We start from the raw sequence: 15,011 nt of genomic DNA, 5'->3' as shown, positions 1-15,011 counted from the left end.
TAGTGTTGCTGCTTAGCCTTAAGGCATTTTCCTCTACATTGATTGATGTTAATCGCATATCAGAGACAATTCTAAAAACAGGACACTGCACTCCTAGGTAACCGCTACTTTAAACAGGATTTTACCACTTTCCTTAACCTATAGTTTTGTGTTTACTGTAAAACTGTGTATCATTGTGTCCCAAGGATTCTTCTCTCTATCATTTCAATTATTATTTTTTTGCAGGAATTACACTGTTATGATCCAAGGTAAATGGATAAACATTTGTCCCAGCTATGAAAGGTTACAGATGTAGTCACCCAACCTATCGTATAAAAAGGGGAATGAAAAAAAACAAAGATTTAATATTGACTACTGCTCTTCTGAAAAGCCTTGACCTTTCTATAGTGAAACCTTTGGTCAATAAATACCAGTCAACCATCCATGAACTTTCTAGCTAGAAGAGCTGCCTAAACCACCTTTTTTTGTTCTCCAGGGTCCTAGTCATTGTTCTCACCTCAGGCAGCCATTCCAGCATTTTATTATAACTGTTCTTGAATGTGTATCAATATAGAGAACTTTCCTTTAACAGAACAGAATACATATGCGACAGCACAGATTGAAAAGAGAGAGAGGGAGAGAGGAAAAAAATCACATTCATTATTACAGTCTGTTCGTTTTTTTTCTCAAGTTATTTTGTTCGAGTGGAGGAGTCAAGCCGCGAAGGTTACAGCCTGTGAATTGGAAATGGCTTCACAAGGAGAACTCGTCAGTCTCCATCGGCAGAGACTCATTTACTTTCTTCAATAGCGTTGCCTTGAGCGCATTAATCTTCCCATCCAGCTCCATCAGGCTGTAGGGCTGGAATAAACACAAGCAATTTAGAGTCAATCACACAGACTGCTGAAGGCTGAAAAGTGAACAGAAGGAATCACACACTCACCTGAGGTGCTGACACCTTCTGCCTTTTATGTAGATAGCCCTGTTGCAGCAGAACAAAAAAAACAAGGAAGAGGTTGGTTAAAAAAAGAACTATATAGCAACTGTTAAACAAAAATGAAGATGCATTTAAGAAGACATTTCATTTTTTTAATGAAATAAAAAGTTTAACACCATCTCCTCTGCTATACTGCAACATAACGCGTCTTATTTACCATGTTTAAAAAAAGTGTGAGAATAGTCTCGTCCAGTTAACATACACCAAAACTGCTCTAGTCAGTGAGAGCTCCTCTTCATACAGCTGCTATGCAGACTGCTTATAAAAGAATGGCAATGACTCTTGTTTTCGTCCTCCTCAGTGTCCTGAGTAGCCAGTGTTTTTCTATTTTATACAGGAATTAGGTGAAAAAAGGCAACAGAATTTGAAGATTGTTTTATTCGAGTAACTTTTTACACATGAAAAAGTTACTCTTAATAAAAAAGTTGTTTTCTGTGACATTAGCTTTTAGTGCTTTCTTGGGTGGTTCACATTCTGTTGTAAACACCCACTAAGGATATGGCTATTTGGAGCATATTTGCAACTACTGAAAAGTACCAGTTATTAAAATGGCACTGTCTTTCAGGAACAGAGTCTGTCAAGCTTTACGTAAAGCACATAAATAGGTCTGCTTTTACTATGCCATAAATAGAACAATCAATAGCAAGCAGAATGTTATAAAACACAATGGAAAATGACTGCTTCTGATGTTTGTCCGACCACAAAATCACGAAACAGTTACAATGAACATTATAGGCATGGTGATTATAGGAGTATTTACAACATTACTAAAATTCCAATAGCCATTTTTAAACACAAATGTTGAAAGTGTAGTTTACGTTTTGTTTTAAAGCTACTGATGTAAGGGAGCAACAGTGTTTTTAACCACGGGGCCTGGAATACGATCCATGGAGATGTATTTAAATGAGATATACAGCTGCCTTGAAGAAAATAAAAGTTTGTTTGCTAATAGATTACGTTAACTTAAGACTTCAGGCATGTAAACTGAACTGATGAACTATTTTCCTGCCTGGCAGACTGACCACTTCAAAGTAATCCCTAACCAAACAGAAAAGAAGGCAGCCAGCTTCAACAAAAGAGCTTGCATTGAAAACATTTTTTCTTCTACAGTAACTAACCTCCCAAAACAATTAAGCTGTACAAATTGAGTCTGACTCCCCAATCGTAGCCAAACTGTTTTAGGTAGGCTGCAAAGAACACAGCACCAGACTGGACAAGCATGCCTGACCACCTCCAACATTACCTCCCCAGACCACAGAAAAAGTGCCACATGTTTCTTGTTTATGCTCTTAATCACTACTCATTGTCAAGCTCATGAGAAGAGAATGTTCTCATTTAACATTGTATCGTGATTATCTTCAAACTCTTCTCATGTTTTTTCTATCTGCATTAACAGGAAAATGAATTCAGTGGGCGCAAAACCGCTGTTTATTTAGAGATGCACTTAACTTTCTCGTGAAACATGGAGAAAATGAGAATCCTCTTAACTGTTCTAAAGTGAGGGCTTACCCTTAGCTGTACAAGAGGAGGCTGGAAACTCAAGTAGATTCACTTGCTAAGTTAGATAGCTGAATTCTAACACTGGTATTTTTTGGAAGGAGTGAATAAAAAAGGAAAAAGATAATCACAATTTATGACTAGTAGTTACTAAATATTTTGCAGTCAGGAGTTTACATTTTTAAGAGAGGTGGTACAGGGTATTGTACTGATTATATGCTAATAAAATCCTGTACGTGTGGTTATGATCTAGAAGAAACATTCATTTTATTGCTTTATGTCCTTGAATGCATTTATCTACAGGACTGTTTCACTATATATCTGGCTTCCTCAGTTAGAAGCTAGCAAATAAGCCCCATCAGATAATTTGTATTGTTCCATTCTTTCTTCCTGAATAATTTCATTACTGATGCATACTGATGATTTGGTTACCAATTAAGAACAAGACATTATATTCTACAAAGGTTATGATTCGTTCTCTTCTACCTATTGTGAATAATAATTTCAAGGTCTTGCTTTTATTACGTTTACTTAACCACCTTTGCTTTCATATATGGACACATACAGTAGATAACAGTTTTCTGATAGGACGTCTACTGATAAAATAATTAAACTTGCCGTGCAGTTAACCATCACTATGTCCTTCTCAGTTATTTCACTTTTGCTAATAGCAAAAGGAGTTGTGTAGGTCAAGTTCGACAACATATATGAAATCATCACGGAGAGTCACATGCATTTAAACAATCAAATGGCTAAAATAAAAAATGAGGGTACTGGCAAAACAATTAGAGAGAAATTATTTTAGATAACTACACAGCCTTATCTGAATTCTACTAGTGCAGGGCCTTTTCAAATCATGAAGTGAAAATGATTAGATTTGGCTACAAATAGTGGGTTTCACTTATGCTTAAGAAATCACTTTGGCTCATGATCAAAGATAAAAAAAAATGAAAATGAAGAAAATCCGCAAATCCTGAAGCTTTGTCATTCATTCTTACTCCTTGGAAATCCATGTACATACCAAGGATTGAAAATACTCAGGAGAAAGCCCCTCCAGCTCCAGAACTCTGTCTTCCAGCCTCTTCAGTCTTTGATAAATACTTAAAGGGACTGGTCCACCTAAAATGAACACAAAAACTAATTCTCCCAGTTCAACCTGTAAATTTTATATCAACAACATACAGTATATGACACTACACAACATTAAGAACATTTTAAAAACTATGTTCTCAACAGCACAAGACATGTTAATGCAACATAATGCAACAGGAGTCAAACCTACTCCTGTCTACATCCATGGGAGTGGCGTGGAGATGGTGGACTCGTACAAGTACCTGGGAGTGCACATCGACGATAGACTGGAATGGTCTAAGAACATCGAGGCCATTTATAAGAACGGACAGAGCCGACTTTACTTCTTGAGGAGGCTCAGGTCCTTCAATGTGTGTAGTAAGATGCTGCACATGTTTTATCAGTCGGTGGTAGCGAGTGCCATTTTCTACGCAGTGGTGTGCTGGGGCTCTGGGATTAGAGCAGTAGATTCCAAAAGGCTGAACAAGCTCATCAGGAGAGCGAGCTCTGTCATTGGGTCTGACCTGGACCCCTTGGAGGTAGTGGCTGAGAGGAGAATGATGTCCAAACTAGAGGCCATCATGGACAACTTCTCCAATCCCCTCTATGACAGGCTTGCAGGAATGAAGAGCACGTTCAGCAATAGACTGATTCATCCACGGTGCGACAGGGAGCGCTACAGGAGGTCATTCTTGCCGTCTGCCATAAGACTGTACAACGCATCCACCTTGCGTCTTGGCAGAGGCAACAGCGACAGTGACCTGTTTCTGGACTAAACGCATATACACATCTACTGCTACATCTGTTCTCTTTCTTTTTCTTTTTCCCGTTTACAACCACTTTTGTGCAATATATGCCAGGGACCTGTGCAATACATCTATATTTATATTTATATCTATGGTTACATCTATATTTATTTTCATATGTGTGATACGATTTTCTGTGTACTGTTCTGTTCTAGTTTCCTCTTGTGTGTCCGGACTGTGAGTAACTCTTGTATTGTATTGTATGTATTGTACTATAAGTATATAATTCGTTACACTGTGGCTGTGTTGGGTGTGTTAAGCTGCTGTTGCACTGCAATTTCCCTCACGGGATCAATAAAGTATCTATCTAACATATTACAAGTGAGAACTAATCTACACTGGGATTGTGATCCTATCGGCTGTATTATGTGCATTCTTCAACAGCTTGGAAATGTGCTCATTGTGTGCAGGTATGAGCAAACTACTCACCTGACACCAGTGTTTAAAAACACCTCATGTCATCGACAAAGGTGACTGGAAACTCACAACAAGAAACAGAACACAGGGGGATCAGGCAGGATGAACAGAAGACCGAGTGGCAGATGTACCTGGTAGTAGCTTGAGGTGAGCCTCTATGTTCTGTAGCCTCTCCTCCACGGCAGGGTTTCCACAGTCTGTGAGAACACGGCGCGGTCCATCAGCAGCATCCCCAGTTGATCCAGGCCTGGTCTGCGGCCCGTAGGTATTCACAACCCTCGTCACTACAACACAGCAACACTGAGTGCACTGCACTCAAGAGAGCTCAACCAGACATCTGAGCTCTTGTTGTACAAATCCAGTCCATTTCACTGAAACTTTTAATTAGGTATCAACGATACCCCTTGTTTTGGAAAGCTTGTGAGCCATAAACAAGCAACTGCATTAAAACAGTTTAAAATAAATGTAAAAGTAAACACGAGACTCTAAACATTCAGGAGGAAGACATTACCTTTAACATGGCTTTTGAATCCTGGGTATGGCGTAAATACAGCGTCAGTTCTGGCACAACTGTTTTCTATAAAACAGCAGACAGACATCAAACCTCATAATAAATATATAACAGACTTTGAGTTGTGTTTTCATTATAATCAGTCATCATCATTTCAATTCATTCTTGTAAAAAAATCTAACTTTGTGACCAAAGCTTACTGTAATGTACTGTACATGCAAATTTTGCCTTGTCAGCAAAACTACTGTGCTGAGATCGCACAAAAGAGACGCCCCTCACAGAAAGCATCACACATGATCCAAACTGTTCAGGCCATGTCTCAGCACAAGCTGTGTTCTCCTCAAACCTCATTTGTTCACACCACAACTGGCAACTCTTCTGCTCATACCTATTGACTGTTCCACTATTTGCTGTCACATATGATTTTCCTTTTTCAGTGTACAGCTGTTATATTTGAGTTACTCTGTATTTACGGCACTTCTGCACTATCTGAATTCCTGTACTGCACTACAGGGGGCAGCATTTAACAGTGGTTAAAGCACTGGACTCCATACCCTATAGCTCTCAGAGTTCAAGTGTCCACTGCAGACAGATCTGCAGTATTCTTGGGTCACGGACTTTAGTCCAATTCTTCCCACTTACTTAGCTATCCAAATTGGTGCCAGCAGAATGGAGGATATCCCTGTGATGGATATAATTTCTATCCAGGAGATAGTAGGCACAAACTACTGCATTACATAAGCACTGAACTCAATTTTTTTATATTGCAATGATTTGGAAGGTTTTCCTTGTATTTAACAGCTGCATCTTTTCTCAATGTTATTCAAGCCAAATGTCCTTTGGCTTTAAGCAGTCATGAAAATAATTTCTAATTTCAAGATTAACCTTATTCTTTAACATTTTTCCTTCTACTGTAATACATAGCAAAACTGATACATTTGAGGTATTGTAAATATATTTGAGAAATATTAATGGATTTTTTTTACCCGTATTGCTTTGGGGGAAAAAAATCCAATTTCCACACAATACTGGCAATTGAGGCTTATTCACATCGCAACTATGGTCAGCTATATGTGGTTTTGTGGAAGGCTTAGTTCGACCTGACATTTAAAGAAATTAGCACTCAGACAAACATTGGCAATCTCTGCTATCACAGGCACTTAAAACTACAATCCTTACCTTGATTACAGTCAATCACGTTGCAGAATTCTCGCACATTGTTTTCATTGATCTCCGCTTGCTTGCGTTCAATAAATGCAGATATTCGCCTATCAATCTGTGAAGTGAAATGAGTATAATATTAGCTATAGTTAAAGAAAAAAAAATCAATCCAGTTTCAGACAACTGGCAGTTATGAAGATAATACACAATCAGAATCACAATGCCATGTTACCAAACTACAACAAAAATATTTACTTTTCGATCAAAGAATACCAAAGTACTGAAAATCTCTCTACGAAGTTTATCCCATTACAATTTTCAAAAGGCTTTCTTTATCACAGACTTGAGAACCATTCAGGATATAAGGACTTCTACTACAGAGAACAAATGTACATCAGTAACATCACTTTTTTTGCCTTCACACTGCACCTCTGAATCTTAAATACATTTATTCCAGGTGTGTCCAACTCTAGGCCTGGTGGGCCACTGCGTCCCCAGGCTCTCATTCCAATAATCTCTTAATAAAACTGAATTTAAACTCAATTACTTTCTTAACTAGAGCTTTCTGATCATTTTTACCTACCTCTTAGGGTGAATCTTTTATACAGCGACTCACTAAGAGAGTCTGGAATTGGGCATCCCTAGATTCATGCAAACATGTTTCTCTGTAGCATATTATTCTCATAATGCCCAAGACAAACAGATCCATGTGTCATGTCTGTCACTGCCCATGCAGCCTTGAGCAAAATACCAGTAGCCCCACTCAAACAAAAAGGAGCCCTCCCTGAGACCAAGGTCAGGAGTAAGCTCTTCCACTCCAAGCCTTTATTCTTGATAATAATGACAGATTGAAATGATCTTTACTACATGGGATAATTAAGCAATTAAGGTTCAATTTATTTTCAATGCATTGAAATCATGAAAGTGCAGGACTGTAAAAGCCAAGGTTGATATTACCTGCTTTAAGGATACACACTGTTCTTCCTTAAGGCTGTATACAAGATAAATCATGATGATGAATTCTCAAAAAGCTGGTAGATAGCTTCCCTTTTCTCTCTCCAAGATATAACTGCAAGCCCCAGTAGTGTAGTTTTCCCTGACATCTCTCTAGTAGCTTCCTGCTCTTTTCACAAAGTGAAAAGGTAAATGCTAAAAATGACAATATCTGAAAACAAGAACCTGCAAATAAGCAGTGTTTCATGTATTTGTTGATGGACAGCATGTTCACCACAAATCAAGCTCTACCTATTTATCTGCTGCAAGGGGTACTAACCACTTTGGTTAATTAGCCTAAAGCAAGAAAATCTAAATCAATAATCCTAGCCTGCATCCAAACACTGCTGTTCATACTATGGAAACAAATGGGAGATCTGAGAATATTCTCAGATGTGGCACAAACTGCTTTTTACATTTACAAGGAATAGCTCTACTGTGGTATATTACCCTATATTGTGATATTTCTTTTGCAATGCATTCAATCCGTATGTGTGGAATTACGTGTGTGGATTTCTTTTACATTTCAGTGTATTTATTCCAGGGTGGCACGGTGGCAAAGTGGCTAGCAGTGTGGGTTCAAGTTCTGGGCTGCTATCTGTGTACAGCTTGAATGATCTCCCCGGGTTCACATAGGTTTCTTCCAGGTGCTCTGGTTTCCTCCCGCAGTCCACAGACATGCTGGTAGCTTCATTGGTTTCTGGGAAAATTGGCCCTGGTGTGAATGTACGCTTGCTGTGTGTCTGTGTTTGTCAGCCCTGCAATGGATTGGCATCCCATCCAGGGTTTATTCTGCCTTGTGCTTGCAGGGATAGACTCAGCTCCCCTGTGACCCTGAATTAGAAGAAGTGGTTGGAAAACAGATGGATGAGGCAACGCTCTGGCCCCCAGTTCTTGAGTCGCCCACCTCATCTCTGATCTACAGCATTTCTGGTGAATATTTACTAAGAAATCTTCCAAATTTCAATAGAAGGGAAGAGTAGTGAAATCGTACTTCTGCCTTGCCAGCTTTGATCTGCACTACGCTGTTGTCCACATGACCCTTGGACTCCTCTGGCTCCTTATTCCCACTGCCTCCTGATGAGATGTCACTTGCACTGCGTCCATTGACTTCTGATTTACCGGCTGTACCTTCTGCTGCTATTTTGCTTTCAGTTGACATCTTACACATTAGCCGCTGGAGTTTTTTGGACACCAACTAAAAAAAAGGGGAAACAAAAAACTGTTTAATCTAAAAAAAAAAGTTTAATTATGGACAATTTACAACTATCTTTAACCAACATATAATGTTACACAACCAATCTATAATGTCACATATGTAATAGCACAGGGGGAAACAGCTGTATTTTGACTATTGAAAAATATAACTGGAAGGTTGTAGGTTTAAATCCAAGTCGGTATAAATGGGTGCAAATGTAAGTCATCAGATATAAGCATATCAAAAATCAGTTAGGTTCCGAATAAACCCATCCAAACAAAAAACAGGGTGAATATACACCATAGGGAAAGGAATTCATTTTTTAAATACTTTACTCAAATACAGTGGTGTGAAAAAGTGTTTTCCTGATTTCTTTTTTTTTTGCATGTTTGTCACACTGAAATGTTTCAGATCATCAAACAAATTGAAATATTAGACAAAGATAACACAAGTAAACTCAAAATGCAGTTTTTAAATGAAGGTTTTTATTATTAAGGGGAAAAAAAATCCAAACCTACATGGCCCTGTGTGAAAAAGTGATTGCCCCCTAAACCTAATAACTGGCTGGGCCACCCTTAGCAGCAACAACTGCAATCAAGCGTTTGCGATAACTGGCAATGAGTCTTTTACAGCGCTGTGGAGGAATTTTGGCCCACTCATCTTTGCAGAATTGTTGTAATTCAGCCACATTGGAGGGTTTTCGAGCCTTAACCGCTTTTTTAAGGTCATGCCACAACATCTCAATCGGATTCAGGACAGGACTTTGACTAGGCCACTCCAAAGTCTGCATTTTGTTTTTCTTAAGCCATTCAGAGGTGGACTTGCTGGTGTGTTTTGGATCATTGTCCTGCTGCAGAACCCAAGTGCGCTTCAGCTTGAGGTCACGAACAGATGGCCGGACAATCTCCTTCAGGATTTTTTGGTAGACAGCAGAATTCATGGTTCCATTTACCACAGCAAGTCTTCCAGGTCCTGAAGCAACAAAACAGCCCCAGACATCACACCATATTTTACTGTTGGTATGATGTTCCTTTTCTGAAATGCTGTGTTACTATTACGCCAGATGTAACGGGACACACACCTTCCAAAAAGTTCAACTTTTGTCTTGTCAGTCCACAGAGTATTTTCCCAAAAGTCTTGGGGATCTGGCAAAACTGAGATGAGCCTTTATGTTCTTTTTGCTCAGCAGTGGTTTTCGTCTTGGAACTCGGCAATGCAGGCCATTTTTGCCCAGTCTCTTTCTTATGGTGGAGTCATGAACACTGACCTTAACTGAGGCAAGTGAAGCCTGCAGTTCTTTGGATGTTGTTGTTGGGTTTTTTTCTGACCTCTTGGATGAGTCGTAGCTGCGCTCTTGGGGTAATTTTGGTCGGCCGGCCACTCCTGGGAAGGTTCAACACTGTTCCATGTTTTCGCCATTTGTGGATAATGGCTCTCACTATGGTTTGCTGGAGTCCCAAAGCTTTAGAAATTGCTTTATAACCTTTTCCAGACTGATAAATCTCAATTACCCTGTTTCTCATTTGTTCCTGAATTTCTTTGGATCGCAGCATGATGTCTAGCTTTTGAGGATCTTTTGGTCTACTTCACTTTGTCAGGCAGGTCCTATTTAAGTGATTTCTTGATTGAGAACAGGTGTGGCAGTAATCAGGCTTGGGTGTGGCTAGAGAAATTGAACTCAGCTTTCCAAAGATGTGATAAACCACAGTTGATTTATGTTTTAACAGGGGGGGCAATCACTTTTTCACAAAGGGCCATGTAGGTTTGGATTTTTTTTCCCTTAATAATAAAAACCTTCATTTAAAAACTGCATTTTGTGTTTACTTGTGTAATCTTTGTCTAATATTTCAATTTGTTTGATGATCTGAAACATTTCAGTGTGACAAACATGCAAAAAAAAAAAGAAATCAGGAAGGGGGCAAACACGTTTTCACACCACTGTAAGCATGATAAGCTTAAACTATAATGCTAAAAAAAAACCTGTAAAAAATGAAATATTCAGTCTAATCAAATTCAAGAACTATGATAAATATAATTTACAACTGAGAACCGATGACACTTCTTAACCCAAAGGGTTGTGTAGGTTTTGGTTATGGGTTTAAAGTCAATAACCAAGCTTCTTTTGAGAATTGGCTGAATAAGATCCTTGGAGCAATTAGCTACGAACTACCTAACTGGCCAGGGTATTGCCACCTATCATTATAACTATCTTTATTCTCTTACTTTCTAATTAAATTACAAATCAGAATTTTTTTCCAAATACTTTTGAAATCCTGAAACACCCACATGTTTCAAAATGATGTAGTAAACAAAAAAAGACAAAATATAGTTTTAATCTACATTTGTAGAACAATTTACACACTGATGCCCCATTTATGAGGAGAAAAGAGAGTTTACATTATAATTTAACTAGCAACAAAAAATCTTAAATGTGTTGATTTCTTACCTGTAATTTGGAAATGTGACGCTGAATGGAATTGTACAGCTGTGCCGGCTGAGTAGCTGAAGAGAACTGCAGCTTGCTTTGGTCTGCGACAATTTGTAATACATCAGCTCCTAAATTAACCTTGAAAAAGACAGGGAAGTGCATGTGCATCAGTCAATATGCCAAATTGTTTTAGTACTACTCAATGCCTTAGTCCTGCTGGAGTTCAGCCTTCTATTTTCCAATTAGCTTTTTTCCCCAAAAAATACAGAACTGGTGCACTTAGGTAATATATCCTATCATAACAAATATGCTTCCCACAGGTATTATGTGAAACCCATGAAGAAAGATGGGTTTATATCATCACCATGTCTGCCTCATCACCACAACACAAGACAGGATTTTGTTTTGGAAGCTGAAGATGTCTGTTAACTGTTGAAACACCGTTGCTTGTTATGAAGACTTTTAACCAAGACATGGTTTAACCATCCTTCCTTCTGAATCACTTTATCCAGTACTTGTAAGCAGTTGTACCAGAGCCTATCCCAATAAGCAACTGGCGCAAGGCAGGATAAACCCTAGTCGGGATGCTAGTCTATCGCTGGGCACACACAGACAGACTGACACTAGAGATAAGATCACTGTATTAGCCATATACAATTTCTTGCATTAGGAATTCGTCTTTTCACATACCCCAGCTTGCTCTCCATGAGATGCACAGACAGGGAGAGAAGCTTGGGGTCAGAGCGCAGGGTCAGCCATTGTACAGCGCCCCTGGAGCAGCTGGGGTTAAGAGCCTTGCTCAGGGGCCCAACGGAGTAGGATTCCTCTGCTGGCCGCGGGATTTGAACCAGCAACCTTCCAGCCACACACGCAGATCCTTAGCCACAAACCCACCCCTCCGCCAGGGGGCAATTTTCCCCAGAAGCCAATTAAGCTAATATCATGCCTCTGGACACTGGGAGGAAATCGGAGCACTCAGAAGATACCCACGCAAACCAGGAGAACACAGAAACCAGAATTCCAGAAAGGTCTGGAATTAAACCCAGGGCCCCAGTGCAGCAAAGCAGCAAGCTAGCTATCGGGCCACTATGCTGCTCCATTGTTTAACCTATTTACTCTTTAATTAAAACCCAGATGACAAAGCCAGTCAGCAGTGAAGCACCCTTTAAAACACATTCAAATTGGCTTGCCATATTACATCAAAGAATAACGAAGGGAAAAAAAATCTAAATTGTAGGGAGGCAGTTTCCAGAAGTTTGTTGCCTTTTCACAAAATAAACCCTAGCTCGGTTATTTAATATAATTCATCAATCCATTATCGGAGAGCCACTTATTCGTAGCAAGGGGCCCGGCAGCACAGAGCCTATCCTGGAAGCATAGGGTGCAAGACGGAACATTTCACAGGGCATACACAAGCATGCAGGGCCAGCGAAGATACATAAATAGCCTTCCAGTCTCTGGAAGGTGGGAGGAAACCAGGACACCTGGAGAAACCCCACACAGACATTCAAACTCCAAACAGAAGGTGCCCCAGTCCAGAACTTAGCCCAAGAGCCAAGACAGCCTTGTCTGGCCTCTGTTGTCCAGCTGTGCCACACTATTCCTTAATCGATTTACCCTCCCTGTTGCCACAAAAGAAGAATTAACTGCATGTGCTTCAATTTTCTAACCGCTTAATCCAATAAAGGGTCATGTGGGAGCCGGAGCAACAGGCACAAGACACCCTGGACAGGATACCGATCCATCACAGGACACATACAGACACGAAACACACTCACACCAGGCCCACTTTTTCCAAAAGCCAGTTTTTACCAGTATGTTTCTGGACTGTGGGAGGAAACTAGAGTACCTGGACGAAAGGTACACCAAAAGAATAGACTCCACTTGAATAGTATCATAGGAACGGAACCGAGGCAGCAAAGCTTAGAAGTACACCACCGTGCCATCCCTGAACTGAATACGTGCCATATAATTGCAGAACAAACTAGTTCATTCACATTTTCAAAGTACAGTACCCTTTCATTGATTCATTTTCATTAAAAAATAGTTAAGCTCAAATAGGGAGAGAATAGTACCATATAAAATTCGCATAACGAGGCGCTTCGTACTTTGCAGCAAGAGCTTCACATGAGTTCTAACGTTATTGCAAAATATTTTAAAGTCATATTGGATTTTCTAAAAACGGAATAGCAACTAACCTATGATCACGGACAATATCTTTTTTTAAAATATTGAAGCAGTTGTCCAGTCTTAGTGTGAGCAATTGATTAATGACAGCTGTAGTTTAAACAACGGAGACTTACACGTTATGGAGGCTTTTACTGCGGGGCTGCAACTGTTATACACTCGTACGTAGTTCGTTTTACAATATGTACTCTACAGATTATATGTGTACACTCAAAAAATGTTAACACATGTTTAAAATGAGTAAACAGCAAACTAAGTTAAATATAACACAGTTACAGTAACTGCAAACCTTAATTGTTCTTACTGACAAGATTCCTTCTTATGCAACATTTAAGATTACAGATACCTGTACCGAAGCACAAAACACCTCTTAAAACCCACCTTTTATTTTTAACAGAAAGCTAGCTACAAGTCCCAACAATAATTAATAAGTGCAGTACATTTAACTTGTACGTGTTCTTCTACACTAACCTCTGCGCTAAACTGGGTCAAGGCAGTGAAGATGTCACAAAGACATTCTGTAACTGTGCCTGTAGGAGATGTTCTTGTCTCGTTCTTCTTTTGGTCGCCTCCTTCACAACTGTCTGCACTGGTCTCCACCGAATCAGCCATGACACCCTTGGCTCAGGAGTTGAACGTCGTGCCTGATGATTGGTCGATTAAGTGAAGCGAAGTCGCGCTTGAGTGACATCAATCCAGAGTCATCTGCTATTGGTGGAAAGACAGGGAGGGAAGGTTTTGGAGGTGAATGCAAAAATAAGTATCAACATTTATAACATTTCACATACATACAATGAAGTGGTCTGGGAGGTACCCTGTGTTTGAGCATTTTAAAATGGAAGAGGTATTTGCTGACTATTTCGAAATGCAAAAATATGAAAGCGGTGCGAACATTATTCTTATTTAATTTGTTTAATCTTTTTTCATAAGTTGAATTGATGTAGTAGTATGTACCCCTGACGATATTTTTGTTTGGAATTGTTATATGTACTCTTGTTTGTATTGTAATGTTTGTTCTTTTGTTAAGCATAAATAAAAATAAAAAAACATAACATTTACAATTGACTTATAAAACAAATGCAAATTTTCATATATTAACTTTATATCCAACTTGCCCTGTAACCAATAATAATTTGAAGCATATGTTGGATTTCTATTCCTATTTGGATTTTCAGATTAGAAAATAATCTGTATATTTTAAAGAGTGCTAAAGTACTAATAAGTGAAGTGAAGCGATTTACGTTATTTATATTTGTCTCAGGACTTTAGTGGTCAGTCGTTTTAGCATTTACACAAAAATGTCCGGTTCTTTTTTAACTATTGTAATTCCGACTGTTTTCATCAGATTAATAATGCTTTTATTTTATACCAAGATTTCGATTCTCGATAATGGAATGTCCTAACTTAAGTGTTCTTAACTCCAGTCGGCAATCTGACTCATTTTATGTTTTAAAGAACTGTACACCTTGTAGGACTGCTGGATCGATCCAATAAAGTGTTAAAGGAGCAACCCTTTAAATCCCCTGAGCCTTAAGCAGATGTTAATAATAATAATAATAATAAAAAAATCCTACTGGATTTCAAACCATGTAGTCTGAAAGTTAGGATGCCTTCATCTAGAGAACAATCTGTTTTTGCCCAAAATGCGTAGATTCTTTACTTCTTCTCTGAATGCAAACTATTGAAAATATCTAAAAGTTACTTTTGGCATTATGGCCCAATCACTATCTTTTTCTTCATACCCTGTTTAACTGCATGAGGTTGTA

General features: G+C 39.0%; 1 protein-coding gene across 1 annotated transcript; it reads right to left on the bottom strand.

Annotated features, from left to right (window-relative positions):
• Nucleotides 1-424: 424 nt before the first annotated feature.
• On the bottom strand, nucleotides 425-13,888 carry mbip (MAP3K12 binding inhibitory protein 1). The gene is made up of 9 exons (XM_006632700.3): nucleotides 13,717-13,888; nucleotides 11,077-11,196; nucleotides 8,427-8,630; nucleotides 6,458-6,554; nucleotides 5,279-5,344; nucleotides 4,899-5,051; nucleotides 3,495-3,592; nucleotides 923-961; nucleotides 425-840 (listed from the first exon to the last, which is right to left on the bottom strand). Exons 1-9 carry the CDS (start codon nucleotides 13,855-13,857, stop codon nucleotides 733-735), a joined length of 1,026 nt encoding a protein of 341 aa, XP_006632763.1. The 5' UTR covers nucleotides 13,858-13,888; the 3' UTR covers nucleotides 425-732.
• Between the last annotated feature and the right edge of the window lie 1,123 nt (nucleotides 13,889-15,011).

This window comes from Lepisosteus oculatus, chromosome 8 (genome assembly GCF_040954835.1).
Source record: "Lepisosteus oculatus isolate fLepOcu1 chromosome 8, fLepOcu1.hap2, whole genome shotgun sequence".
Lineage (NCBI taxonomy): Eukaryota > Metazoa > Chordata > Actinopteri > Semionotiformes > Lepisosteidae > Lepisosteus > Lepisosteus oculatus.
Note: the sequence above shows the minus strand (reverse complement) of the source record. Positions and strands in the feature narration are given on the sequence as shown.